At 51.4% G+C, this 26,158-nt stretch overlaps 2 protein-coding genes across 4 annotated transcripts in view; both read right to left on the bottom strand.

Moving 5' to 3' along the window:
- The window catches only part of FAM83H (family with sequence similarity 83 member H), a 24,183-nt gene extending 19,174 nt beyond the window's left edge, over nucleotides 1-5,009 (bottom strand). Inside the window, exons 1-3 of one of the 3 annotated variants that reach the window (XM_029958049.1) lie at nucleotides 4,813-5,009; nucleotides 3,811-3,872; nucleotides 2,767-2,954 (exon numbers count right to left, since the gene is read on the bottom strand). The gene's annotated coding sequence lies outside the window, so the exon portion shown is untranslated. Of the gene's footprint in view, nucleotides 1-2,766; nucleotides 2,955-3,494; nucleotides 4,051-4,812 lie in introns of those variants that run through there. The other 2 variants (XM_029958048.1, XM_029958050.1) reach the window with 2 other exon arrangements.
- A 4,623-nt stretch (nucleotides 5,010-9,632) lies between these two features.
- SCRIB (scribble planar cell polarity protein) overlaps nucleotides 9,633-26,158 on the bottom strand; it is an 83,705-nt gene continuing 67,179 nt past the window's right edge. Inside the window, 9 exon segments of the mRNA XM_029958043.1 lie at nucleotides 9,633-11,858; nucleotides 15,573-15,624; nucleotides 17,433-17,507; nucleotides 18,493-18,530; nucleotides 18,939-19,078; nucleotides 19,771-19,935; nucleotides 23,893-24,081; nucleotides 24,453-24,542; nucleotides 25,932-26,100. Coding sequence (XP_029813903.1) covers nucleotides 11,698-11,858; nucleotides 15,573-15,624; nucleotides 17,433-17,507; nucleotides 18,493-18,530; nucleotides 18,939-19,078; nucleotides 19,771-19,935; nucleotides 23,893-24,081; nucleotides 24,453-24,542; nucleotides 25,932-26,100 — 1,079 coding nt within the window. The 3' untranslated portion in view covers nucleotides 9,633-11,697.

Below are 26,158 nucleotides of genomic sequence, written 5' to 3' on the forward strand. Positions count from 1 at the left end.
TGTGGACATGGCACCTGGGGACATGGGTTAGTTGTGGCCTTGGCAGAGGTGGGGGAGCAGCTGGACTCTGTCATTATCAAGTCATCGAATCATGGAATAGTTTGGGTTGGAAAGAACCTTTAAGCCCATCTAGTTCCACTGCCCGCCCTGAGCAGGGATGCCTTCCATCAGACCAGGTTGGTCCAAGCCCTGTCCAGCCTGGCCTGGAACACTTCCAGGGATGGGGCAGCCACAGCTTCTTTGGGCATCCTGTGCCAGGAATTCACCACTGTCACAGGGAGAGTTTCTTCCCAATATCCCATCTAACCCTACCCTCTGGCAGTGGGAAGCTATTGCCCCTTGTCTTCGCCCTCCACGCCCTTGTCTGAAGTCCCTCTCCAGCTCTCTTGGAGCCCCTTCAGGCACTGGAACTGTGGTAACAGTTCATCAGCTCCTTGGCTTCTCTTCTTGTGGACACAGCACTTCTGCTCTCTAATGGACTGTAGTATTGTCTTTGATTATGTACATCTTTGAGATAATACCTTGTCTGTCATCAGGAAACTGCAAAGGCTCTGTTTTGAGGCCCCAAAAGTGATGACATTCCTGGTGGTGCCATGGTTATGATACAGATATTTAAGGCAGGATTTATCAAACTGAACATTGGTGACTACTACGGAGGTGGCTGCATCATGGCCAGCCATTCCATATATTTTGGAATGGTGTCACTCTGTCCATGGGTGCAGTTCAGACCTTCCAGACCAAAAAGATGAACTGTGGCTGAACCTCACTGGGTACAAGGGAGCCAAACCATCTATCTAATATCTCAGATATAATTTAGGTTGGATAAGCAGCATTCCTGGTCTGAAGCTGCAATTCAAGACCAGCTGAACTGAACTAACCCTGCCTGTAAGGAAAGTCATTTTCAGTATGAGTTTGGGGCTTTTCTTTGTACAATATTGACACATGAATTGGTGAAATTCCTCAGAAAGTCAAGCCTAAACTGTTTCACTAATTTTTCTACAAGGTTTCAGTGTGTGGCTTTACAGACCTTTTATTCCTTAAATAATGATGATTTGTAATAGTCTAAAATGACCTGTAAAAGAACTTAAAATCCATGTGAACTTTGGATCTAGATTCTATCAGCCAGCAAGAGCCTGTGTTATTTTGGGATGTTGTTATTTGAGAGAAATCCCAGTGAAAATGCTTTGGCCTTCACAGTTTGTGGTCAGAACAACTCCCTACACTCATGTTTCAGCCCTTACGTCACACCATACATAGAATTTAATCTACCTCATTAAGTGTCATAACTTGCATTTGACTAAAGTACTTCTCAGTAATGTCACTACAATTATCACCTTTCAGTCTTCTCTTTATTAAATAAAGAGAACATTTAAAAACTCTCTTATTTTCTCTTTTGCCCATCATTTAAACCGTGGACCTTTTTTGTTCCAGCTTTTCAAAACTTACATTCAAATCTGATTATGAAACTGGACACTTTTAGTTTCATATTGCTGTATACACAACTGACCAACATTTTAATAGAGTAGGTTTGACTTCTCCTGAGTGAAAATTACCTGGAATGGCTGATTTCAAAGCTATTCCCAATGGAATAGAATGGCCTTAATCATCACACTATAATGGAATGGGGTCACCTGCATCTTTCCATTTGGGAATTAGTAATAAAGTTTTGCTGCTTTTCTGTTCTGAAGGTTGGTTGCATTTATTTTCCTGTTTGGTTTCCAAAATAATATTGGTTATTTTAGAGAATCTTCATTCATAAATGCAGTGTACACGTGTAAATGGTGTTTGTTTGGTTTTCACTAATTACAGTGTGTGTCTGCATTGTTACACTGGATTAGGGCAGTAATCTGGGTAATTACTGTTTGTCCTCAGTGTTTTAGCAGGCTCCTTCTGCCATGGCCTGCAAACAAGGGCCACTTGTGCCCCAGATTGCTGATCTCTGGGTTAATGACATGGCATAAAACAAAGAGTGTGGAATGAGTGTGAGACCTCATTTCAGATTGTGGCAGCTGCTCCAGCTGTGACAGAGCCAGCAGAGCATGGCAGTGAATACCGTGAACGGGTGGGCAGGAGCTGCACTGCTCTCCTCAGGAACCAATGCAGCCCTCAGGTGGCAACCAGGGCATGCTGGGGTACTGCTGTGGCCCCCAGTTTTGGCAGCAGCCTGAACAGGAGCTGTGAGGGGTCCCAGCAGCAATCAGGAGGGGATTGCACAAATTTGTGTCCTCAAGTGCCACAGAATTCAACAAACACGTGGATATAGCACTTGAGGACATGGTTTAATGGTGAACATGGTGGCGGGGCTGGGTTGGTGGTTGGACTTCCTGATCTTAAATGTCTTTTCCAACCTTAATGATTCTGTGATTCCATGATTCTAAAACTGATACATGGAAATCTGACCTGATGGGAGCTTGTCTTTCAGCTTTCAACTTAAAGACAGTAGGTTTAGACTGGATACTGGGAGGGAATTCCCCCCTGTGAGGGTGGCAAAGCCCTGGCACAGAGAAGGCAGGTTTCCCAGAGAAGCTGTGGCTGCCCCATCCCTGGAAGTGTTCCAGGCCAGGATGGACAGGGCTTGGAGTAATGTGGTCTACTGGAAGGTGTGCCTGCACATGGCAGGGGTGGGACTGAATGAGCTTTGAGGTCCCTTCCCACCCAAGCCATTCCATGATTTTGTGATTATCACAGTTCACCCCTGGCTCCATCCACCAAGGAGCTGTCAGCCCTCTATGACCACTGACAGAGTACAAGGAACAGATACATTACCTGCCCCCACAGTGCCATGAACAGAGACAAGGTGACCTGGAGAACAGGAACTCGTTCTTCGAATCGCTTCTTTAGCAGTGCAGATCCCTGGGCTCTTGGACAATGGAGGAGAAGGCGGTGAATCCTCCCCTTGACTCCACACTGGTGACTCACCCCGGCTGCCACTCTAGGTTTGATCTGTTCAGGTTCTGCATTTGTAGATATCAGATTATCTGGGTTAAGTGCAGCTTCGCTTTCTCCCTTTATCTATCTGCTCTGAAGCTGTTTAACATGATCTGCCTGTTTTTATGCAACTCAGTATCAAGAACTCCCAGGTACTGACTGACACCAAGCACGGAGCTGAGTTTTTCTGCAGTGACCACATGCTCAGTGTGTCCCTGAACTCAGAGTCCTGATTCCCACACCCTGCTCTGCTGACAGCAGTGAAGTGTCTTCAGTGGTGACGCGAGTCACCCCCCTCTAGTTCTTCACAGTGACTTTTTATTGTAAAGTACTGTGGAGAAATCCCACATTATTCTAACAAGCAGGAGCTACATCTGAATGGAACGTGGTCTTACACAGTTTATTAGAAATTGTTCACTTTTTTAAATGAAAACTGTCTTAAATTAATGGGCTCGATAAGGAATAACCTGGGAAAAATGTTGTATTCGTACAGCAGCACTGTTTGGGTACCGTGGGGGCGGCAGGGAAGTGGTGGTTTTGGGTTTTGTTTGGTTTTTTTTTCTTACCAGTGTTCAGCTCTGACGGCCATCCTTTCCCTTCTGGGGAAAAACGCAGGAGTGACCCAAGAAGGGTCCCTGGGATCAGGTCACCTGGCCTTAAACTGTGATCAAACTGGAGAGTCCCCAGTGTAGATGGGGGATTCAGATTATCCCGTAAGAACTGATTAAGAGAAAACTCGTATCTGCTTGGCTGGGCCAGTTAATGCCTCCCCACAGGAACAAGGTTCTCCGGGGCCAGATTCATTCCTCCACCGGCAGAGTCTCTATCTTCAGTCACAGGAGTCACATTTTAATTTCTAATCCAGACATTATTTATACAAACCAATATTGTAGAGAAGACAAACAGATTTTGCAGGCAGATGCGCCGCGTCTCCTCTGTCCTCCCTGAAACGAGAAACAGCCTCGCTGCGCAGCAAGTCCTGGTTTAGAACGCTGGTTTAAGGGAATCAAATAGTTGAGAATTCGGCAGAACCGCAGGTACATGGCTTCTGTAGCCGAAGAAACTGCACCTTTTTATTGTCGGGAGCGCAGCTCGGGCCTGGGCGCCCTCCACTTGCACCGACCGGAGCCCCGGCGACCGGCCGTTTAAGTCGGCGGGCAAAGCAACGCCGTCCCGCCGCGGAGGACTGCGGCCGCAGACGAGAGGCTCAGCGCGCCGGACCCGCCCGGCCAGGCACCTCGCCCGCGGCCGTCCCCGGGACCCGCCCGAGGACCCGCCCAAGATCCGTCCCGGGCCGCCCATTAGAACGATCGGCCCAAGCCCGCCCCTCAAGATCCGCCCAGGCCGGGCCTGCCCGGCTCGCCGGTCACCGCGGCGTCACGCGTGCCGGCGTCGCGCCCCAGCTGTTCCGCCGCCCACCCGCCCCGCCCCGCTTCCCGCTCCGGGTCCCGCTCGGCGCGGCCCGGCCCGCCGCCCCCGCCCGCCCCGCTTCCCGCTCCGGGTCCGCTCGGCCGGCCCGCCCCGCCGCCCCGTCGCCCGCCCGCTTCCCAGCCCGAGCCGCCGGCTCGGCCGTCCCGCCTTGTCCCGCCCGTCCCCGCCCGTCCCGCAACAGCCCAGGGGCCGCCTGGCGCGCGCCGTTGTCAGTCAACACGCACTTGCCGGTGCCCGCCCAGCCCCTCCGGTCCCCCCTCCAGGGAGCCACAGCTCCTAATTCAGGATCATCGGCCGACTCAGTTAATGAACGTCGATTTCTGCATCCAGACCATGAAGACATTTACGAGCTGGGCCTGAAATGGACCCCGGCCCCCCCGCCGTGACGGCCACCAGCCTGAAGTCACCCCATGCACTGTGACCCCGAGCCTGGCCCGTCGAGCAGCTGCTCACTCCATGTAGGATGGATGGTCCAGCTCTGCCCTGGGCACCTTGTCCAGAAGGATCCGGGGAGAGACAGGGTCCAAAGCTTTGCTAAAATTAAAAAAATCGTCTGCTGGCTCACTCAGTCCCCCTCACTGGGAGAGCTCATCACATGAGGGAATGGAGCTGCTTATCAGCTGGTTAACAGGACTTTGCCCTCTGCCCAGAGAGGCTGTGGCAGCCCTGTCCTTGGAAGTGTCCAAGGCCAGGTCAGATGGGGCTTGGAGCAACCTGGGCTAGTGGAAGGTGTCCCTGCCCATGGCAGGAGGTGGGACTGGGTGACCTTTAAGGTCCCTCCAACCCAAAGCATTCTGAGATTCTGTGAACCTGTTCTGGGAAATGTTACCACCCACAGCTGTCCCATTTCTCCCAAAAGAAAGTTCTGTAGTTCTGAGGTTGCTTTGGCCAGATAACGATTGCCCAGTCCATTAATTCAGTGATGCTTCTTTCCTGTCATTATGATGTGGATACATTCATAATATTTGGGAATTGGTGAGGTGAGGACACCAATACATTTCCACCAATCCATATGGGAATGTCCGTTTGTTGCCATGCCTGTGCCCTGGGAATGTCATTGTCCACTAAAGACCCTCTAAAACTCATGTTTCTGTTTGGTTGAGTTTTTTTTCTTTCTTTCAAAGTGAGTGAAATTAAATAACTTTGACTGCTGTAAATGTTGTTTCTTCCATTGGAAATGGCAGGAGGTGTTTATTTGCTTCTGCCTGTCCTTGGAGAGTGGAAAAATGGGTATGTGAAGTTGTGCCAGCCCACACTTATTTGTACTGGCCTCCTGCAGGGACCCCAAGCAGCACTTTGGATACCCCGAGTAAATCCTTCTCAGCTGGATCTCGTAGTGTGCAGCAGTTGCTCATACAGCAAAAACGGGGTGAAGCAGCTGAGAGTCTTGTAAGATCCAGAACTTTTCTCCAGTGTCTGTGCTAAGGTTACTGAGGGTTTTTTTCAGAAGTGGAGATCTGTTGGAAAAGGTTCAACCAGTATTGAAGGAGTCTGTGTGTCCTATGTTTCCATCCCCTCTGCCTGGGGTTAGAGTGAGGGACCACTTTGTAATAAAATTTTAAAAATTTCTTCTGACAGCAGCACTGGGACTGTCCCTGTGCCCAGTTCAGGTGTCGCCAGGTGAGACAGGTGTCTCCTACCACTATCTAGAGTGATTTACAGGCAGTGAATCATGGAATCATGATTCTCTGATTCTGTGACTGTCCCAGGATCCAAAGCTGGAGTCACCTCTTACCTCTCTCACCACTTAAGCTGTATTTGTAGTGTTTTCTCTGAGTAAAGTTACAGTCTATGTCAATTCATATTTAGGTGGAGTTTGAGCAACTTTAGTCGCACATGTGAAGCATGTGCAGCTTTTGCTTCATTAGCATGTGTGAGGGCATAAACAATAATATGTATTTTGGAGTTAATGAAGGGAAATTCAGCTCTCAGTGGGTCATTCATAGAATCACAGAATCACGGAACCATAGAATGGTTTGGGTGGGAAGGGAGCTTAACAGCCATCCAGTCCCACCCCCTGCCATGGGCAGGGACACCTTCCACTAGCCCAGGTTGCTCCAAGTCCTGTCCAACCTGGCCTGGAACACTTCCAGGGATGGGGCAGCCACAGCTTCTCTGGGCACCCTGTGCCAGGGCCTCCCCATCCTCACAGCCAGGAATTCCTTCCCAATATCCCATCTAAGCCTGCCCTCTGGCAGTGGGAATCCATTCCCTCTTGTCCTGTCACTCCAGCCCTTGTTCAAAGAAGAGAAGGCTCTGAGAAGATCTCAGAACCCCTTCCAGTGCCTAAAGGGGCTCCAAGAGAGCTGGAGAGGGACTATGGACAAGGGCAGGTGATTTGATGATTGTAAGATCTGTGTCTTAGAAGAAACCCCAGTAATCAATCAAAGACCCATTTGATTTTCTCATACAGGGGCTGAGACATCAGGACAAGAGACAGCACTGGACATGACATGAGGAATTGCCAGATGTGCAGGTACCAGGGTGAGAAACTGAGAAAAGCTCAAATAGGGTTGGAGGAGTGGCTGGATTCCATGGGAGTTCAGGGGAAACCCCGTGAGGGACGGAGGAGGGATGCTGCAGATAACTGGGTGCCAGGGACCTTGTGGGGCAGAATAGGACAACAGTTCTCAGGTCACCATATCAGTGACACCATGGAAAGGCAGGTGAGCAGGGAACCCAACTGGAAGGACTAGATTTAGATATGAATGAGCAAAACTGGGACCAAAGGGGAGGATGTAATTAAAGGCCAGTTGTTTCTCTTGGGGGGGGAATAGTGAAGTTACAGTCAATGTCAGTTCATATTTAGGTGCAGCTGCCAGAGCAGGAGTGCAATATGGGGTTGCAATAGAGCTCCAAGTTTACCCTCATTGCAGCTGTTTTGTATGGAATATGGAATTCTAGTTTCTGCATGGAGAGATGTGATTAGGACAGGGATGATGTGCTGCTGGAGACAAACTCCATGGAATGGACAGTGAGTTTGGAGTCATTTAATCTGTATATAGTGAGAAGATGTCACAATATTACTGATATGGAGAAGACCACTGGGATGGCCAGAAAAGGAACCTCCATGAGCCTGCCTTCCCAGCAGATAAGATACAGATGCCAGTTATCTGAGCACTTATTTGTAGCCTGCTTTCACTTCCGAGTGAAATAGGCTGATTTCAGTAATGCTTTAATTACTCCCTTTGGTACAAGGTGTGAAAGCAGCTTGTGCCTTGGTCACCTCATGGGGTAAAAGGAAAAGCAGAGGAAGACTCAAAGGAGGGGAATGAGGTTGGGGTGGGGGCAGGTGGTGTCTGGCTGCAGAAAACAAGGAATCAGCCCTTTGTGGTGGGGAGGGGATATTTACTTTGTCCTTACAGAAAGGGCTGTGGGATGCTGGGTCTCCATAAGTCAGGAAGGCTCTCTGGGGGCTGGTACAGACTTTGCAACAGGCTTTAGTGTGTGTTTTGGTTTAGATGTGTGGTTCATTTTTCATAGCAGGACAGACCTGCTCTGTGTCCAGGTGCAGTCAGCTATGGGCTGTTCCCATCTGGATAAGCTCTTTCCTGCGGTGTCAAGACATGATTCAGTAGGACACATGGACCTGGAGGCCAGTGAGGTGGCTTTGCCCAAGGCCCTAATAAGATGGGCAAACCAAACTCCTGTGGTGATGGCTGTGGCGTGGGGGGGATCCTGCACTACTCTGGCTTTGAGGTCTTTCATGGTGTCACTAATGGTGACTGTAAGCACAGAGTCAACCAAAACCACACGTACCAGCAGCAGAAGTGGCACTGAATTACAAGCACAGCTTTATCTCCTCCAGCCATTTGTTTCCAGAAGCAGCTGGTGGCAGGAGGACAAGGCTGGAAGCCAGCGTTCTCCACCCTCCGGTTATCCCAGGTATTCCAAGGGGCAGGTTCCACAGAGATGACTCCACACAGCTAAATTTGTGGTTTGCAGCTTCCATGACAGCCCCTTCTCTCTGTCAGCAGACAGTCCTTAAAGAGAATCCTATTGGTATTCCAGACACCTGCCTGCTGTTATATATGGAGGGAAATGCAGGGAAGGAGCACGGGAATCCCTCACCTTGTGCACCAATACCAGACGGGATTGACTCCTGAAACCAAGAAAACTTGCATTTAGCAGGACCTGAGGGGCAGGCTATGCAGGTTCACACCTAGAGCTGTGTCCTGATACGACATTCCCTTTCCCTCCAACTCCCAGAGCACGTCTGTGAGTCACTGCTGCTACACAAGACATTCAGCTGTAAGAGTCTTTCTTGTAAACCTTCCACCCAGCCAGTTGTGCTCTGTCTCTGTGCAACCTTGAAGATCTTTGCATCCTCCCTGTATATTTAACCGTGTTATTTCTATTCCTATTTATAACAAAATCATAGAATCGTTGCATGGTTGGGGTTGGAAGGGACCTTAAAGACCACCTAGTTCCAATCCTATGTGAATAATCCCTAAATAAATATTCCTAAATAAAAACCCTAAAAAAGTTACCTCCACTGATCAAGTTCCTGTGTTTACTTTTGTCTGATGGGGTAACTACTGCCCATGTGCTACTCGGGGTTCAGTTGTGTAAATTATTTGGACAAGGAGATGATAAACCTGGTAGTAAACTTGGCCCAAGGAAACTAAATGTGGAGAAAACAGATACTTTAAACCCAGGAAAGGACCAGTGTATTGAGCCTGTGTAAGGCTGCACTTCAGATCCTGAACCCCCCATGCTGACCTAGGACAAGGCTGTTCCTGAGGTGCCACAGGGCGCAGCCAAGGCCCCTTCTCCAGCTGTACCTGTTGCACAGGTGGGAGAATGAGGCTGAGGTCTGGCACTACCCTGGCTCTAGGAAAAGGAATTCCACCCTCTCCCTGCTGAGGCTGCACCTCTTTCCCTGGGCTGGCACAGCATGGTGCCCATCCACTAAGCCAGACCAAGGAAAACCTGTTTGGGCTACAGGAAATGGGGTCAGTTTTTACCAGTCAAACTATATTTTTAAAAACTTAATAATGTAAACAAAATAGTGTTGGAGTTTTTTTTTAAACAGAGTCAAGTGAGGAAAGCCAAGAGGCTGAAGATCTTGCTGGTATCCTGCTGCTATCACTGTGTTTCATATTGGATTTTTTCCCATCTCTGAATTTTGATATTCTCACAACTGGCATTGATTTGGGTGAGCATTAATTTCTGCTCCCAAAAGCAGGAAAATCAGAAGCATTTTTGCACCACCAAAGTGTTGGTACCAAAATTGCAGACTTCACACAGAGCAAACCACAGTGACTAAAGGCTCTAAAATGTAAAGTAAACTTTATTATCCTTGAACCACAAAATAGATTTCTTTGGTTGTACAAATTTCACTAGTTACAGTCTTGATGCGCTAATTTTCCCTTGGAGTCTCTCGGGAGAGAACGGGAAAGAACCCAGAGCCTGGCACCAGGTACCGCACAGGGAAAGGAGAGAAGAATCACAAGTTAGTCACCAAAACCCAGCCAGGATTGTTTCCAAAACTGCTGTTGTTAAAAAGCAAATGCTAAAATTAGATTTAAAAAGGAAAAGCTCAAATTGCTGATGATGGAAGCAGCCATGGCTGCAGTGAGAGATTATCAGAGTTCCCCTTTCACAGATCTGTAAAATCAAAGCATACGGTGCCAGTTAAAACGATCCACTGGATTTTGGCATGAAGGGAGAGGCTCAACAAAAAAACTGCATCCAGTTCTTTCCTTCAGCAAATGTACAAGCAGATGTGCCTGTCGCTGCCCAGCCACTGTCAGGCTCAAGGTCCAACCCTGGTCTTGCTGGGGAGTCAGAGAGCACCAATGGACGGGGAATGGGATTGAGCCAAGCTCGGACCTTCCTCCCAGTTAGAGGCAGTGAAAAAAAAAAAAAAAGAAAAGGGCTGTTTCCCCTCAGTAGTGGCAGCAGAGGTTGATGGCAGAGCTGGGAGCAGCAGCTGTGACCTCCACATCTGCAGAGCTCACGTGATACAGAACCTGCTCACAGCCCTCGTTCCACATGTGGAAACCAGAACTCACACCCAGGACTCGTACCCCCGCTCATTTTTCATTTTCCTTTTTCCCTCTTGCATGGGCAAACATTCATTGTCCCTGTTCTCCACGGAAAGGGGCCTGAAGCCAACAAGCTGGCAAAGTGGGACTGTGTAGTTATTGCAAGGCACAGGCCAGCCCCGTCCTGCTCCGTGGTGCTCCTGGTGCTCCCTGCCAGCCCCATGCCAGGCACCCTGTGACGCTCCACTCCACCTCGCGGCCAGCCATGGACACTGTGGACTCCCCACCAGATTTCCTACCTGTAAGACCCCGTAATTCCCAACTTGACCCCAGCAACGCCACGTCCTACCCATTCCCAGTTTCTGAATCCTACCCACTAAGGTACTGCTGTCACACCTCCCACCTCTGCCACCGTGTCCTACCCCAACTATCCTGCTCCCCATTGCTGTCACACCCCCCCTAAACCCCTGCTACAGCTGTTGGCTCCGTCCCATTCCTGCCCCAGTCCACCAGTTCAGCCCCAGTGCTACAGAAGACAGAGCCTGGCCTCCTCTGACACTTGTGTGTGCTCGTGGAGCTGCTCACACCACATGTGACACACAGCGACGTGTCCATCCAGGGAAGGACCTGTCCCCAGGACTGCACAGAGTCCCAGCAGGAGCAGTGTCCTACCAGGACACAGGCAGGTGGCACAGAGCTGGCCCAGGCTTTGGCATGTTCCTTGAGCACAGAGTGTCAGTGGCAGAGGGAGGCACTTTGCTGGAATTCTGCAGGTGTTTTTTCCTTTGTATTTCCTTTTTTTTTTGCCTCCAAGCTTCCCATTCCCACACGGTCCCAAAGGGAAGTGAGGTGACACAGTGCAGGAGGTGGGAGGAGATGCTTTTTGGCAAAAAACTGAAAATTAAACAGGAGTAAAGGCAGGCTGGACCTTCCTCCTGATTCCCACCAGAGGAAAAGCTCCTTTTAACCACTAAAAAAACGAAGTTGAGGCAGTAACGGCTGGAGCCCAACACACTCTCACACTCCTACATTCTCCCTGTCCTACCCTTCCCCACACACAATATTTACAGGCTAACGAGCTGCCCACTGTCCTGCCCACCCCTCCTCTCCATCTGCCAGCAGTCAGTCCAGTGTTGCCCCGTTTTCGGGACGTGCCCCAGGGCGCTGTCGGGTGAGAAACGAGGGTGGTTCACAGCCTCGGAGGAGTCAGTTGGCCACAGAGCTCCCGGGGTGCTCCGGTCCCATCCAGTCTGGAGGCGGCAGGGTGGCAGCCGGCGCTGTCCCTGGAGCACGGGAAGCTCGGAAGGGCTGTGCCGGGCTCGTCCATCGCCCGGGTGTGTCGGGTCACCTACGTGGGGACAGCGGTCTCCAGACTGCGCCGGCTGTGTCGGAGCTTGCGCTTGCTGCTGTACAGGGCCATGTCCTCCAGGGCTGAGGGAGTTGGTGCTGATGGATCCCGTGTTCCTAACGTGTCCTCTTCCTCTGGCTGCCCATCCTGCTCCCGGGGAACTGCAAAGACAAGAGATGTTTAGGTTTGAAGAGAAAGCATGGGGTTAAAATAGATATTGGGAAGGAATCCTTCCCTGTGAGGGTGGGGAGGCCCTGGCACAGGTTGCCCAGAGAAGCTGTGGCTGCCTCATCCCTGGAAGTGTCCAAGACCAGGTTGAACAGGGCTTGGAGCAACCTGGGATAGTGGAAGGTGTCTCAGCTCAGGGAAGGGGGTGGGACTGGGTGATCTGTAAAGTCCTTTCCCAACCAGACCATCCTGTGGTTCTGTCAGTGCTCAGCTGGCACAGTTAATGCAGATGTTTAGGGTATCACAGGATCACAGACTGCTTTGGGTGGGAAGGGACCTTAAAGCTCATCTCTTTCCACCCACTGCCATGGGCAGGGACACCTTCCACTAGACCAGGCTGCTCCACATCCCATCCAGCCTAGCCTTGGGCACTTCCAGGGAGTGTTCCAGGGTTATTTCCAGGTGCTAGATTCGGGACAGCACTGACATCTCAGTGACTCACAGTAACCTCGTGCCCAGAACTTTCTGGTATAGGTCATGTAGTGACCACTGTGGATCCTGGGAAGAAAGTCCCATGAGTAAGAAGACACCTGCCTCTAACACCCGCCATTCACTGGAAGATGACTGGAAGAGTCAAGCCTTAGGAAAAACTGAGTGTCCTGAAAGGCTTCTGCTGTCCAGACCATAGAGCTGTCCAGACCATAGAGCTGCCCCGACCCAGGTCTGCAGGGGGTGAGTGAGTCCCTCTGTCAGTGAGGGGGAGGAGCATCTTTAGTCCCAGACTGGCCCAGATGGTCAGGAGGGCTTTAAACTTACTGGTGTCACAGTGATATCGTGGGATGGTTCCTGTGACTGGAGCACTGGAGGCTCTTAGGGACAGACAGGCAGGGGAGATGAAGTGGGGGTCACACTATGTCAGTGCCCAGGTGGATGCTGGAACTGCACCTGGTGAGGGGTGAGAAGCCAACCAGAGCTCATGGGTCAGGACTGAAGGGACAGATGACATTCCTGACCAAGAAGACTGAGTGGATGAGGCCTCCATAGACAGATGGGAGCAGCCTCATATTAACAAGCCCTGGTCCTCATGAGGGACTTCAAGTACCCCAATATCTGCTGGAGGGACAACCCCATAGACAATCCATGAGCTTCAAGTGCAAATGGGCTCCTGGGAAGCCTCTCTAAAGCCTTTGGATGCAGCAGAGAACTTTAAATAGAGAAATCCATGAAGATATATCAGATAAAAGGCTCAGTCTGCTGAGCTGTGCCCAGTGTCTGACCCTCTGCTCCAGAGCCAGGCCAGTCAGTGGGCAGCCCTTCCTCTTTGTCCTGGCACTCCAGGCCCATGTCCAAAGTCCCTCTCCAGCTCTCTTGGATCCCCTTTACGCACTGGAAGAGGCTCTAAGGTCTCCTCAGAGCCTTCTCTTCTCCACAGTGACCACTTCCAGCTCTCCCAGCCTGTCCAACCCCTTGACAGGACACTGGGGTTGGGAAGCAGGTGACTGATTCCCAGACAAGACAAACAGATATAAAAGGAAGTCATGGGCACATGCAGGAAAAATCCAGCCTGGGTGGGTGGGTAGAGAAGAAAATCCTGTGGCTTACAGGGAAGTCAGTTCTTTCAGACCCCCCAAGGCTGGAACTGGCCAAAAGAACCCCCAAACATGCAGGTTTAGTGATCCCCACGCAGCACACGGAGCTTTAAAAACCCTTGGATTGTTCCCCGGGCAAAGCTCTACTGAAAACAAGCCATGGGGAAGCTTTGGTGGGCAAAGAAGTGGTGAAACCATGGGAAAAGGGCAGGAAGGGGCTACCTGATACCACAACACCCAGCAGCCAGGACCCCACCAGAGTCAGTATCTGGCAATTAATGAGGAGGAGAAGGAGTGATGAAGGCTGTGCTGGGAGAAACTTGTGATGCCACCAAGCTGTATCAGGGAGTCAAATGAAGCTCAGCTATAAATAACAAAGTGCATCATGATCCATGGAGTTCAGGGGGAAATGATGTGGAAGGGGAAATTTACTGCAGATGTGAATAGATTCAGGAAAGAAAGAACTCTAAAGTCAAAGCCTCTGGCTTAGAAAGTGCAAACCCACCGATCACTGCAGCCTGGAGCAGGTCTGGAAAGAACCACTTCCTGCTTTTCTTCTTTTATGTCCTTTTCTGGCATTCCCAGTGGCTCCCACTGGACCCCAGATCTGCTACAGGATCAGGCAGAGCCTTGTGCTGACTCAGTAAGTTCAGTTTTACAGTACTGGATGATGTTTAAACTCAATAAAAGGAATAGAATCCTGACTGCATAAAAAAATGCACTATCCTTAAATGAGATGATGGTTCTCTAGGCACTGGGAGAGCTTTCTGTAGACACTGGCAAAGTTTAAGACTTGCTATGAGTCAAAAAGCCATAATTCCATGATCAAGAACAATTCTGATTTATGTTGGCTGGGATGCTGCACTGCCTAGAAGAGTGAGATGGGGTGGGGAGATTTAAAAAAAAACAGGAGAGCTTTGTCCCAAGAGTTTACTTGCATCCTCACCTGCCATCCTTGCCAGCTGAGTTGGAAAAGCTTGCATTTGTTTGGTGCCTCACACATATCACAGGTGACTTAAATATTACTTAAGGACTAAGGACCAGGTTAAAAAACTCTCAGTGAGCACCATACTCTTTTCTTCCTGGCTTTCACCCTATTTGAGGGCCCAACAGAGCAGTGTCAGGCAACAGTGAGGTCTGAAGGCCCTGAGCAATGCCTGGTATTTTCCAAACCTACCATGAGCTCCCAATTCCCTGCACTGACTGAATGGACAACCTCAAGAGAATAATCCAGGGCTGAGAGGATGACTCTGAGGGATGGAGAACAGCTGCTGTTCTCAGGAAAGTAAGTTTTTGTTAAGTCCTGCAGCAGAACCTTCTGGAAACAGCCCAGCCATAGGTCAGCTGTCCAGGGTGCAGCCTGTACTCAGAAGGAATTGTCAAGATAGAAGAAACTGTTTCTTGTGCCAAATAAAGGGGGAAAATCTGCAAAACAGGTAGAAGCAAACCAGCACCAACTGTTGGAGAAACAGGAGTGCTCCTACGGAGCAGGCAGGCTCTGCTGAGCTCCACAGGGCTGCTACAGCCCCTGGAATGAACCAGGGGACAGTCTGACCTGTCCTTACAGCTGAGGACAGACAGACACACCCCAGCTGGACAGCCTGCAAATACAGCTGCAGAGCTTTAATTCCTGCTGACTGAGGTGACTATGCCACAGACCCACAGGTGTAACTTGGAGCCACCGAGGTACTGGAGCAGCAAGCACTCCAAGTCTGCACCAGGACGGACTGACCTCCATGATTCCCTCTCCAGCAGAAGGGGCACAAGGCAGCCCCTGAACAATGGACATCATTCACCTCCAGCAGGTGACAGAGCCCAAAACTTCCCCGCCACATCCTACTACCACTCTACTCCAGGACACAAATCTGGAGAAAACCAGGCATGCTTGTTACACACCATGCTGGGCAAATTAGTCATCACTAAAGCACAATGCAAATATCCTACCCAAAATGAATGTGGTGAGTGTGGACTTTTCATTCTAGAACAGACAAAACAGGACATTGTGTCAAGCAGAAGAAGGTGAAGTCTTCTGGGTGGTCCCACAAGCAAAGGGGAACCCTCTAGAACCGTGGTGGGGAGCGAGTAGTACAGAGACAACTCCTCTGGCCATGGGCTTACCTGAATTATTTCGGTCCTCGACGTATCTGAGGTCATCAGCTGCATCAGGCGACTGGAAGAGAACAGCAAACGTGATCATCCGCCCCTGTAACACCTCTGCCAGGTAATTCCCCACCTCCAGCCTTCCAACACCCTATGGAGAACCTGCTGCCCACAGAGGTGCTGGTGCTGCCAAAGCTGGGGCACGGCCCTCAGAGAGGGCTCCTGATTCCAAATGAACCCCTTGTGCTCCTGATTCCAAATGAACCCCTTGTGCTCCTGATTCCAAATGAACCCCCTGTGCTCCTGATTCCAAATGAACCCCTTGTGCTCCTGATTCCAAATGAACCCCTTGTGCTCCTGATTCCAAATGAACCCCCTGTGCTCCTGATTCCAAATGAACCCCTTGTGCTCCTGATTCCAAATGAACCCCTTGTGCTCCTGATTCCAAATGAACTCCTTGTGCTCCTGATTCCAAATGAACCCTGCTGCCTGACCTGTGTGTAGGGAGAAGAGGGAGTGACACAGAAGACAGAAAATATAAAGAATGGACAAAAAGGCTTTAAGCTGAAAGAGGAGAGATTTATATTGGATATGAGGGAGAAATCCTTCCTTTTGAGGGTGGAGAGGCCCTGGCACAGGTTGCCCAGAGAAGCTGTGGCTGCCCCAGAAGTGTTCCAGGCCAGATTGGACAGGGCTTGGAGCAGCCTGGGCTAATGTAAGGTGTCCCTGCCTATGGCAGGGGGGTGGAATGAGAAGAGCTTTAAAGTCCCTCCAAACCCAAAACATTCTGGGATTCTGTGAACTCCTGCACTGCTGAGAGAGGCCCACAGGCACTGTTTGAGGATTTGGAGGTGCAGCCTCCTTTGGAGGCACCTTCTCAGCTGTATGAAGACCCACTGTTGCACTTGGGGTAATTCATGTGGTCTGGAGCTGCCACAGGGTTCGAGCAGCCAGTCCTCCAACTTGCCTGGTACAGAACCTGGAGAAGGGCACATCCCAAAGGAAGGAACTGAGGAAAAGATGAGTGTCTTCCAAGGGCTGAGCAATACCACCAGAGAGAGGTGCCAGTGAAGAACAGACATCAAATCATGTAAAACTGCCTGAGAATTCTCAAATCACAGCCCTGCTGGAGCCAGCCTGACTTGGGAACAACAATCTTTGGTCCCCACGGCAAGCTGAAGCCCAAGTGGCAGTGCTTGCTGGCTCTCCACACACAAGTATCTGCTTCACTGTCTTTATATAAAGCTAAAAACCACCTAAAAACATTTAGACACAGGGTATCTGCTCAAATCAGGTGTCACAAATGCCATCAGTGACTGGCTGACACAGGCAATTATAGCTTCCAGCACTGGGTGAGTGGTTCCAGCTGGGATTCTGTGACAAAGCAGCTTAAATGAGCTCATTTTAGGAAGGAGAAGCACCTGGCCATGGTGCTCACCCTTGGAACTGGGTGTTCCCTCCACAGCTCACGGACAGCAGAACATGAGAACTGACACCTTGCTGCTTCCTGGGCAGGATGCCAGACACATCCAGCTGGAATTTCACAACTGCTCCAATTTGCCTTCTGGTGGCAATAATTTTATAGCTTTTTCTTCCCTTTTAGTTCTCACTTTTCACTTAAAAATATTTCAGGACACATTCAGGTGAAGATGCAGCTGCTTTATATCTGCAAAGCTTTTGTCATTCATTTTAAAACCATCTAGACCAACTTTTTTCCAATTCCCCTTGTCTGAAGCCTCCAATAAACCCTCAGATTTTACCAAGGCTGGTGTCACTGCCCCCACACAGGCAAGGGGTTTCTCCAAAGCCCTCAGACTCAACTCTTCCATCAAACCAAGCCCTAACCAATCTAAAGGTGGCTCAGCATGCAGTTTATACCTGGATTTCGTAAACAGGTTTGGAGGAAGGAATAGCAGCAAATTCCCGGTAGTCAAACTTCTTTTCAGACATGGACTAGAAGGGACAGTAGAAGGGAAGAAACAGAGAAGAAAGTAAGGGAAGAGAAATGAAGGGAGAAGCAGCAGCAAGCTGAGCAATCTATGCAGAGATCACAGCAGAAGCAGAAGGATATCCTCGGGGAGAGCCTGGAACATGGGGTATCCCTGGGACACTGCCTTTGGAGCTGTTCCATTGTCAGGACAGGGGTTCCAAGTCACAGAGGAAACATCACATGCTCCAGTGAAATGCTCATGCACATCAAGTCAGGTAGGAAACCTATTTTCATTGGGAAATTCATGGTAGAATTCCTGACAGCTGGAGCACAGTCAGGGTTCCAATCCAGGGCTAGATTATGGTGTGATCTGGCAGGACCAGGTCCCCTCTGTGCAGCTGCTGCCACGCTTTCCCTGGTCTGTCTCACTGATTCTGACAGTTCTGTGCAACAACGTCCCCTGGCATTTACAGAGGGTTAGGAAAAGGAAAATGCTAATTGCAGTTGCAGGTCTGTAAGGTCTGTTTTATGCTGTTGAAGAAACACAGGGCAAAGTCCCTGAAGTGAAAGGCTTTCTGGACCTGGGAAAGTAGTTCTGAACATGGGGAAAGGCCTTCTGAAAAGGGGAAAAGCTTTAGGACCGTGGTGAAAGGCTTTCTGAAACCAAGGAAGGGCTTTCTGAGCATGAGGAAAGGCTTTCTGAACCCAGGGAAAGGCTTTCTGACTATGGTGAAAAGCTTTCTAAACATGGAGGTGAAGAACCAAGGAACAGATGACATAATACAATGGGGAAAGAGAAAGCAGAACATGGGAGCTGCAACAAAGGCGGTGCCTCTAGCCAGGGGTACAGCTCCACCCTCCACCCTCCGCAGCATTCCTTGTACCATGCAGGACTGGCTCAAGTGGGAACCCACAGCCCAAGGCACAGCCCACACTCAGCCGAATAATCAGGAAATCCCAGCATTTAGGTAAGGTGAGGTGACAAAAGCAAGCAGAAGGACGTCATACCAGCCTTCCCGGGGAAGTGACGTTCCTGGGGCTGCAATCTGCAAGAGGTGACAGAAAAGCACAGTTAGTGACCAGCTGTGTGACATCCAACCCCCCCCCGCCGAGCCTGCTCCTTCCACTCAGCAGCATTTCAGTGTGGTGAGACCACACTCAGGGCAGGCCCTGCCTTCTGCCTTCCCAACAAACACCTCTTCCCTGCTTGTTCAGAAAGTCAGGATGCTGACTGTGTTTCCGCCCTGGTTCCCTGGAACCTCACCTCTGCCTCAGGTGCTCTCATATGTTCTACAGCTCAGGCCCATTCCCTACGCTGAGAGACATCACATGCCCCCAAGGACCTTCCAACCAGGCTGAAGGAGGGAATTGCTTCCTGCAGCTCTGCTCCTGAGCAGGTTAAGCTCAAGGAGCGCTGCCTGTTTCCTTTGGAGGCGCTGGCAGCTCTACAGTACCTTCCAGCGGCGTTGGGGACGGCGTCGGAGCGGGCGACGGTGACTCTGCCAGCTGCTCCAGTGTGCTGCGTTTCTTCCCCTCCTTGGACTTGGCAATAACCATTTGGGCTTTAAGAGCGTCCTGTTCCAGTGATTTCATCCTGCCTCAGGAATGGGGGGGGTGAGAAAAAACCATCAGCCATTGCCCCCTCGGTGGGGGACCACGCGCCGTCTGCACCCAGGAGCCGGCCCGAGCCCACGGGCTGAGCGCAGACGGGCGGAACGAAGCCCCCGAGGGTCCCCGAGGCAGGGCAGGAGGACAGCTGGGCTGGCTGCCATCCCAAAACACACGTTACCCATGTGTCAAACAGACAGAGCATGAAGCTATGCATCAAGGCACTGAGAAGCTGCAGGCACTCCCAGAGGTGCCACATGATGGGACAGTGACCTGAGCTGGGGACAGAACTGCAGGGATCACACAGGTAGGGTCAGTCCTCGGGGCTTTATTGTCCTCTGTGCTCAGTGTGTTGCATCTTAACCCTCCTCAGCCATCAGGAGATCATGAAAGGCCAGGCTGCATGGGACCCTGAGCAACCTGGTCTGGTAGAAGGTGCCCCAGCCCATAGCAGGGGGTGGACCAAGATATCTTTAAGGTCCCTCCAACCCAAACCAGTCTGCGATTCTCAGAGACGTCTGCACCCTTCTCCCCATCAGACGGCCCCAACATCCCCCCTCATTCTCTGGGCAATGGACACCAGGGACCACTCCCATGTCCTTCTGCCCCAGGAAGCCCCAGCTGGGGCGCAGGGGCACGGACAGGAGCATGCAGCTGTGGGGAGGGGGCTGTGCACACCTGGATTGGCCTCCTGACCCAGGGATTCTTGAGGCGTGACTCTGCACTGGGCTAGACATCTGAGCTGGCCTGGCCCCGGGAGCAGATGCCCACTGCCGGGACTGGTACAGCTTCCTGGCCAGATCCTGCTCGTACTGTTTAATACTGTCTTCAAGAGCTGAGGATCTGAGGAGGAGGAGGAGGAGGAGAAGGAAGAGGAGGAGGAAAAGGAAGAGGAGGAAGAGGAGATGATGGTGATGAACATCGCAGCGGACAAGCGCAGGGAAAGAAAGAAACAGATACAGGAACATACCCTGGTGAGGGGAAATATGGGTCTGACACAAGGGCAGCCTTGGTTAAACTGATCCTGCTCAACCTTGGCCACTGTCAAGGCAGCAGGAACCCCCAGGGGCAATCTGGCAGCATGCCCAGGAGCATCAGGCTCAGAAGCCCCACATCTAGAGCTGCCCTCCCCCCGGGCTGGGAGGAGACTGGGAACACCTTCAGACCCCCGGGAAGGGCTGTGAGGCAGTCACAGAGTGTGTGAGTGTGTCAGACTGAGGGGTGTGGGCAGGGGAGGGTGTGTGCCACACACGGGACGGTCTCTCAGTGTACACCTGCACAGGTACCTGATCACCTGTTCCAGGCACCTTTGTTGGACCATAGAAAAGAGGAACAATATGGCTAAGCACGTGACACATGGTGTTTGCCCTGGGACACGTGTCACTGAGGGGTGAGAGTCCCTAAACCAGTGTGTGTGTGGGAGGAAAACTGCCAAAATGCTCATAGCCCTGGCTAGGCACCTGCCCCTCAGCTTGTACCTGTGCCTCTGGACCTCACTGTTCCCATGGCTCCAGGGCCTGGAGTGCCAGGACAAGGGGGAATGAATTCCCACTGAAAGAGGGCAGGGTTAGATGGGATATTGAGAAGAAAATCTCGGTGAGGGTGGGGAGGCCCTGGCACAAGTTGCCCAGAGAAGCTGCGGCTGCCCCATCCCTGGAAGTGTCCAAGGCCAGGTCTGGACGGGGCTTGGAGCAACCTGGGCTAGTGGGAGGTGTCCCTGCCCATGGCAGAGGGGTGGAACCAGATCAGCTTTAAGGTCCTTTCCAAACCAAACCATTCCATGACTCTATGCCAGGGGCTGTGTGTGCCCACAACGGGTGTGTAACACGGGTCTCTGGGTGTGTCCCAACAGAGCACAGGGGTGCCAGGGGGAAAAGGAGGGGCATCACACATCCTGGCAGAGCACTGATGACACAGGGAGAACAGGGAAAGCCCAAGAAGGTGCAAACTGATGGGGTCATGATTGACAGCACAGAGCAGAGAACTGGAAAGAAGCAGAAGACAGGAGATTAGAAAAGGAGGAACAAACCCTGCGGCAGTTGGAGAGAACATGGGTTAGTGGGGCTGAGCCCCGTGTGCGGGGCTGTGCAGAACCCCCCCCCACAGCACAGGGGCCTCTGGAGGCAGGACCTGAGCCTGCCTGCCCTCATGGCACTGTGCCTGCTCCACAGCCAGGGAAGAGGGACCATGAGACTACTGGATCCACCTACGAGACCTGTCCCTCCTTGTCTTACAAAAAGGAGCACGTTATGGTGACTGACTGATCCCTGCCCAAGGCATCAGCCAGGCACTTCTCCAAGAACTGCACAAAAAGCTGCACCTCGGCATCAGAAGCAAAGCAGAGCTTAGGTCCTGGTCTGCAGAACTTAAACCCAGTAATGTAGGACCTCACAGCTCAAGCAGCTCGTCCTTACCAGGTATTCCCACCTCTGGAAGGCTCCACCTTTGCTAGCCTGTTTTTTCAACAGACAAAACATGCTTAGAAGAGAAGAGACTGAAGGCTTGGGATGAGAGATCTCTCCCCTGCCCACAGGTGCACCCTTGGTGCTCCACACTCACTAACCCTCCTACAGTGTCACGTGGAACTTCTCCTGCACCCTGAGCAATTCCAGCCAAATCCCAGCTGGCCCAAGAGCACGGTCAGATGGACAGTAATGTTACAGGAGCAAATCGTGTCCTAAAACCATCCTGCCCCCTCCCAGCATTTTTCAGGTTTATCTGCTGGCAACACCAAGTTCCTGGAAGAGCAGAGTCCCAAGATCAGAGCTGCACACCTGGGACATGAGCAGTGTCCCTGCAGGGACTCTGCTTCCAGAGGTCTGTGCAGGCAACGTCCTGTTTCTCCTTTTGACACCCATCTCAAAAAAAAGCTTCTATTACAGCATTCCTTGGATATGTTCATGCTTAGGCACAAATCAGAGCTGACAGACCTCACAAAAGCTGCCCCTTCGTGTGGGGAATGCACCTGGGAAATGGAGGCACAAGGGAGTGAAACTCCTGCAAGTCTTCCTGGGAAGAGATGGCAAATCAGGCCCTACCCCTCTCCAAGCACAGGGATGTGGATTTCCAGGAGAAGCTTGACAGGCAGTTTCTGATTTGTTGGCTTAAATACAAGAGTGAAGCTTTTTTCTTAGGTCCAAAGACTGAGTACAATTCTGTGCAGGTTGTCTGCTCCTGGGGACACTGTGGTGCTCGCACAGCATCACACTGATGGCTGCTTTTGGCACCATTCCACACTCACAGCCTTCCCGGAGACAGATGTGTGATTCCAGCCCTCTTGGAGCACCTGCAGCACAAGGGACTTGGTGGTCTCTGCAACCTCATAAGGAAGGATACGACAGAGCAGGACAGTCCCTAAAGAGGCTCCAAGAGAGCTGGAGGACAAGGACCTGGAGTGACAGGACAAAGGGGAAGGGCTTCCCACTGACAGAGGGCAGGGTTAGGTGGGATACCGGGAAGAAATTGTTCCCTGTGAGGGGGTGAGGCCCTGGCACAGGTTGCCCAGAGAAGCTGTGGCTGCCCCATCCCTGCAAGTGTTCCAGGCCAGGTTGGACGGGGCTTGGAGCAACCTGGGGTAGTGGAAGGTGTCCCTGCCCGTGGCAGGTGGTGGGACTGGGTGGTCTTGAAGGTCACTTCCCACCTAAACCATCTTGGGATTCTATGAAAACTGATCTCAAAGAAAATTTGCACAGAGAAGCTTGTACCCTCAAAGCCCTGGAACAGCAGTCCAGCTCTGACTGAGGATTCACTTGGCACTTCTCCATTCCTGGAGCCTCCCCAGCAGCAACAGCCCTGTGATCATCCATGTCTAAGCACAAACACTGGAACTGCTAAGTGGAATCACAACTCATGGTTATCCTTCCAGTATCTTATCTAGCAGCCCTGTTCCTCTTCAAGCCTCATCCAACCCCAAAAGACAGTTCAGACTGTCCTTTGAATGTCTCCTACAGGAACATCAGGGGAAGAAAACTATTGTTAGTTATGGGAGCAGCCTGACTAATCTTTGGAAGGAATTCTATGACATAGTAAATGCCTGGACTAGCTTCAAGTCTTAGGTTCTGAGCTAGGAAGTTCTCTTTCTTCCAGAAGAATTTTTAATCACTCTTTCATGCTGATGGAATAGCTTGTGGGGGTAAAAATGGCCTCATCCTACCAATGCTTTGGCTGCAGCAAGTTTTCCAGCCCAGCACCACTGGATATGTGGAATCCCATTTTTCATTTTGAATATGTGACCTTGCAGCTTCAATAACACGACTGCACACGGGTGACACGGGAGGTGGGAATTGTGTGCTGAGGGAAGGAACACGCCCACCATCGTTCACAGGTGTGTTCATGTTTGTCATGAACTCCCCTGTGTCCACGAACGTGCAAGCACTCTGGGAATCTGGGAGCCCCCTGGAAGCAGACAAGCTCAGCTCAGCTCAGCGGGTGCTTTGCATGGCTTGAACTGATCCTTCATAACCTCCCTGAACACCTGCCTTTGGAAGGGTCCTCTACTCCCTAGTTTTGTTCCCCATAAGCCCCCGTAAGCCCTGCCTTTGGAAGGGTCCTCTATTCCCTAGTTTTGTTCCCCGCAAGCCCTGCCTTTGGAAGGGTCCTCTATTCCCTAGTTTTGTTCCCCGTAAGCCCTGCCTTTGGAAGGGTCCTCTATTCCCTAGTTTTGTTCCCCGTAAGCCCCCGTAAGCCCTGCCTTTGGAAGGGTCCTCTATTCCCTAGTTTTGTTCCCCGCAAGCCCCAGACACGCAGCAGCTCCCGCTCTGTGCTCAGCCCGGCGCAGAGGCAGTGGAGGCTATGGCTCACCGTGCTGCCCTCCACATAGCCCGTTTCTCAGCCTCCAGTGCCCGGCGCTCCGCTGGAGACAGCTCCTTCTCCTTCTCCTGCCCGCTCAGCAGCTCCGGGCTCTGCATGCGCAGCCGCTCCTGGTGCCGCCGCTCGGCCTTGGCCGTCCGCACCGGAGCGCCGGGATCCCCCGGGAACGATGGGCTCAGCCTGGGCAGGGAGAGGAGGGGTGAGAGGGAGGGTGGCAGAGTCCACACAGCTCACCTGCCTGCGAGTGACACCCCAATCACCTGTTCGGTGCCACATCCACGGGTATCACCCTGGGAGGACACAGGACACACGGGAGTTTCTCATGAGGAGTTTCAGGTTAGATGGGGCTTGGACCAACTGCCCTTGGCAATCCCCACATGGGGCTGGAACCAGGTGGTCTTGAAGATCTCTCCAACCCAACCCAACCCATCCTGGGATTCTATGAAGTTGGTCCCAATCAGTTTCCCTCTCTCCAACAAATCCTTCCTTTGCAGCCTCTGGCTGCTAAAAAGCAGGAACTATCCAGTCCCTGCCCCAGCAGCCCCACTCACCCTGACATGGAGTTGGTTCTCTGCTCAGGCTTGATCCCCTCTTCCAGAGAATTCCTCTGCAAGCTGCTGTTCTCACTGAGCTCTGAGGGCCTGGAGAAAACAACCCTGTGAGCTGCAGCACCACAGGCTGCACACCTAGAGAGGGTGGGACAGGTCCACCCCCAGAAAGCAACAAATGGCTCAGGGCGAAGTCACAGCCCTCCATGGCTTTGCTCAGCAGCTCCTCCACCATTGCTGTGAGCATTCCCATGGGGATCTCCTACTAAATGTCCACACTAACATCAGAGCTCATTTCCTGCAGCTGGAGGTCAGCCAGCCACTAACAGACACACACAGAATTTTTGCCTCAGTTTTTTTAATAAAAATATTTGTTGGGCTTTCTTTTCCTCTGGATCTCTCCCTTAAGTCCTGGGAGCTTGGACTTCACACTTGGCTTTGTAAGATGTGGCACAAAGGTATTCCAAACAGAGGAGTCCAAGAGAGATTCACCTTGGAAGCACTGGTCACCTGATCCTGATTCTATACCTTCATTAACAGACAGATTTGATATATTTTAAATTCTTCCATGAGATGGGCCACAGAGCTGCTCTGAGAGCTGGAACCCCTCTGCTCTGGAGCCAGGCTGGTAGAGCTGGGGGCGTTCAGTTTATCGTGACACTCAGCCCTGATTTTTACTGCTCAAGTTTATTTTGGTTAAATTTCAGTTTCTGTTCTACCATGAGAAAAATTATTTCAAGAAACACAAATTCAGCCTCTTCCACTGTCTCCCCCATATTCAAGCGTAAATAATAAGCAACTGAAAATCATCTGATGGATCCAGCCTTCCTGTACTTTGGCCTCCTACGTTTCAATATGAAAACGGGGGGGTAAGTGGGACTTCCCAAAAAACCAAGGAGCAGCACATCATGCCTCAGCACAGGAGGGGGAAGTCTCATGACATCATCGTGTGAGAAGTTCCTGAACTGAGACTGGGCAGAAACAACAGAGAGAAATGAGATTCCACGTCCCAGGGTCAATGTGTTCAGCCACTGTGACTGGGAAGTGTTTGTGGAGAGGAGAATGTCTGTTCCAAAGACTCCAAAGAGAGATAAGGACAGCTTCAGCTTCACTCTAGTGCAGCCTTATTTTACCTGGAGCCTTTGAGAACCCTTTTCTCATTCCTCAGTTCTGTGCCCAAGAATTAGAAAAATACCTTCAAGACAATGTGGAGGCCAAGCCCCAGAGAACTGGGAAACAAAAGCCTAAAAAACCCCCAACTTGGTTCAGCATTCAGCTTATCTTGAATCATCTGTCTCTAAAAATCAACCTCTCTACACACCCTCTGGCATAGCTGAAGGAGCAGTTCCCTGAAAAGACAGAGCTGGGAAGTTGTCCCTTTCTGTGCTGAAGGAGAAATCCGGCCCACTCTCTTCCTTGAGAATTCCTGGGATGCCTCTGACACGTGTAGGTGGTACAGAGCTACCTGTAGTCCTGTCTTACCGAGCTGCTGGAGCCTGGATGCTCCTTCCATTCAGCCTCTCGACCTTGTACTCGACCCCCTCGATGATGATGCTGGACTGCACGGCCTCGGGCACCTGCCTCACCTCCTCCTCCTCCTCCTCGGCCTCCTCCTCCAACAGAAGGGCTCGCTGCTGCTGCAGCTTGCGGGCTGCCAAGGGAGACAGGAGACAGCTCACACCACAGAGCACTCCCTGAACCCCCAGGGC

The sequence above is a fragment of the Manacus vitellinus genome, unplaced genomic scaffold, assembly GCF_001715985.3.
Source record: "Manacus vitellinus isolate BGI_N305 unplaced genomic scaffold, ASM171598v3 scaffold_139_pilon, whole genome shotgun sequence".
NCBI classification, from domain to species: Eukaryota; Metazoa; Chordata; class Aves; order Passeriformes; family Pipridae; genus Manacus; species Manacus vitellinus.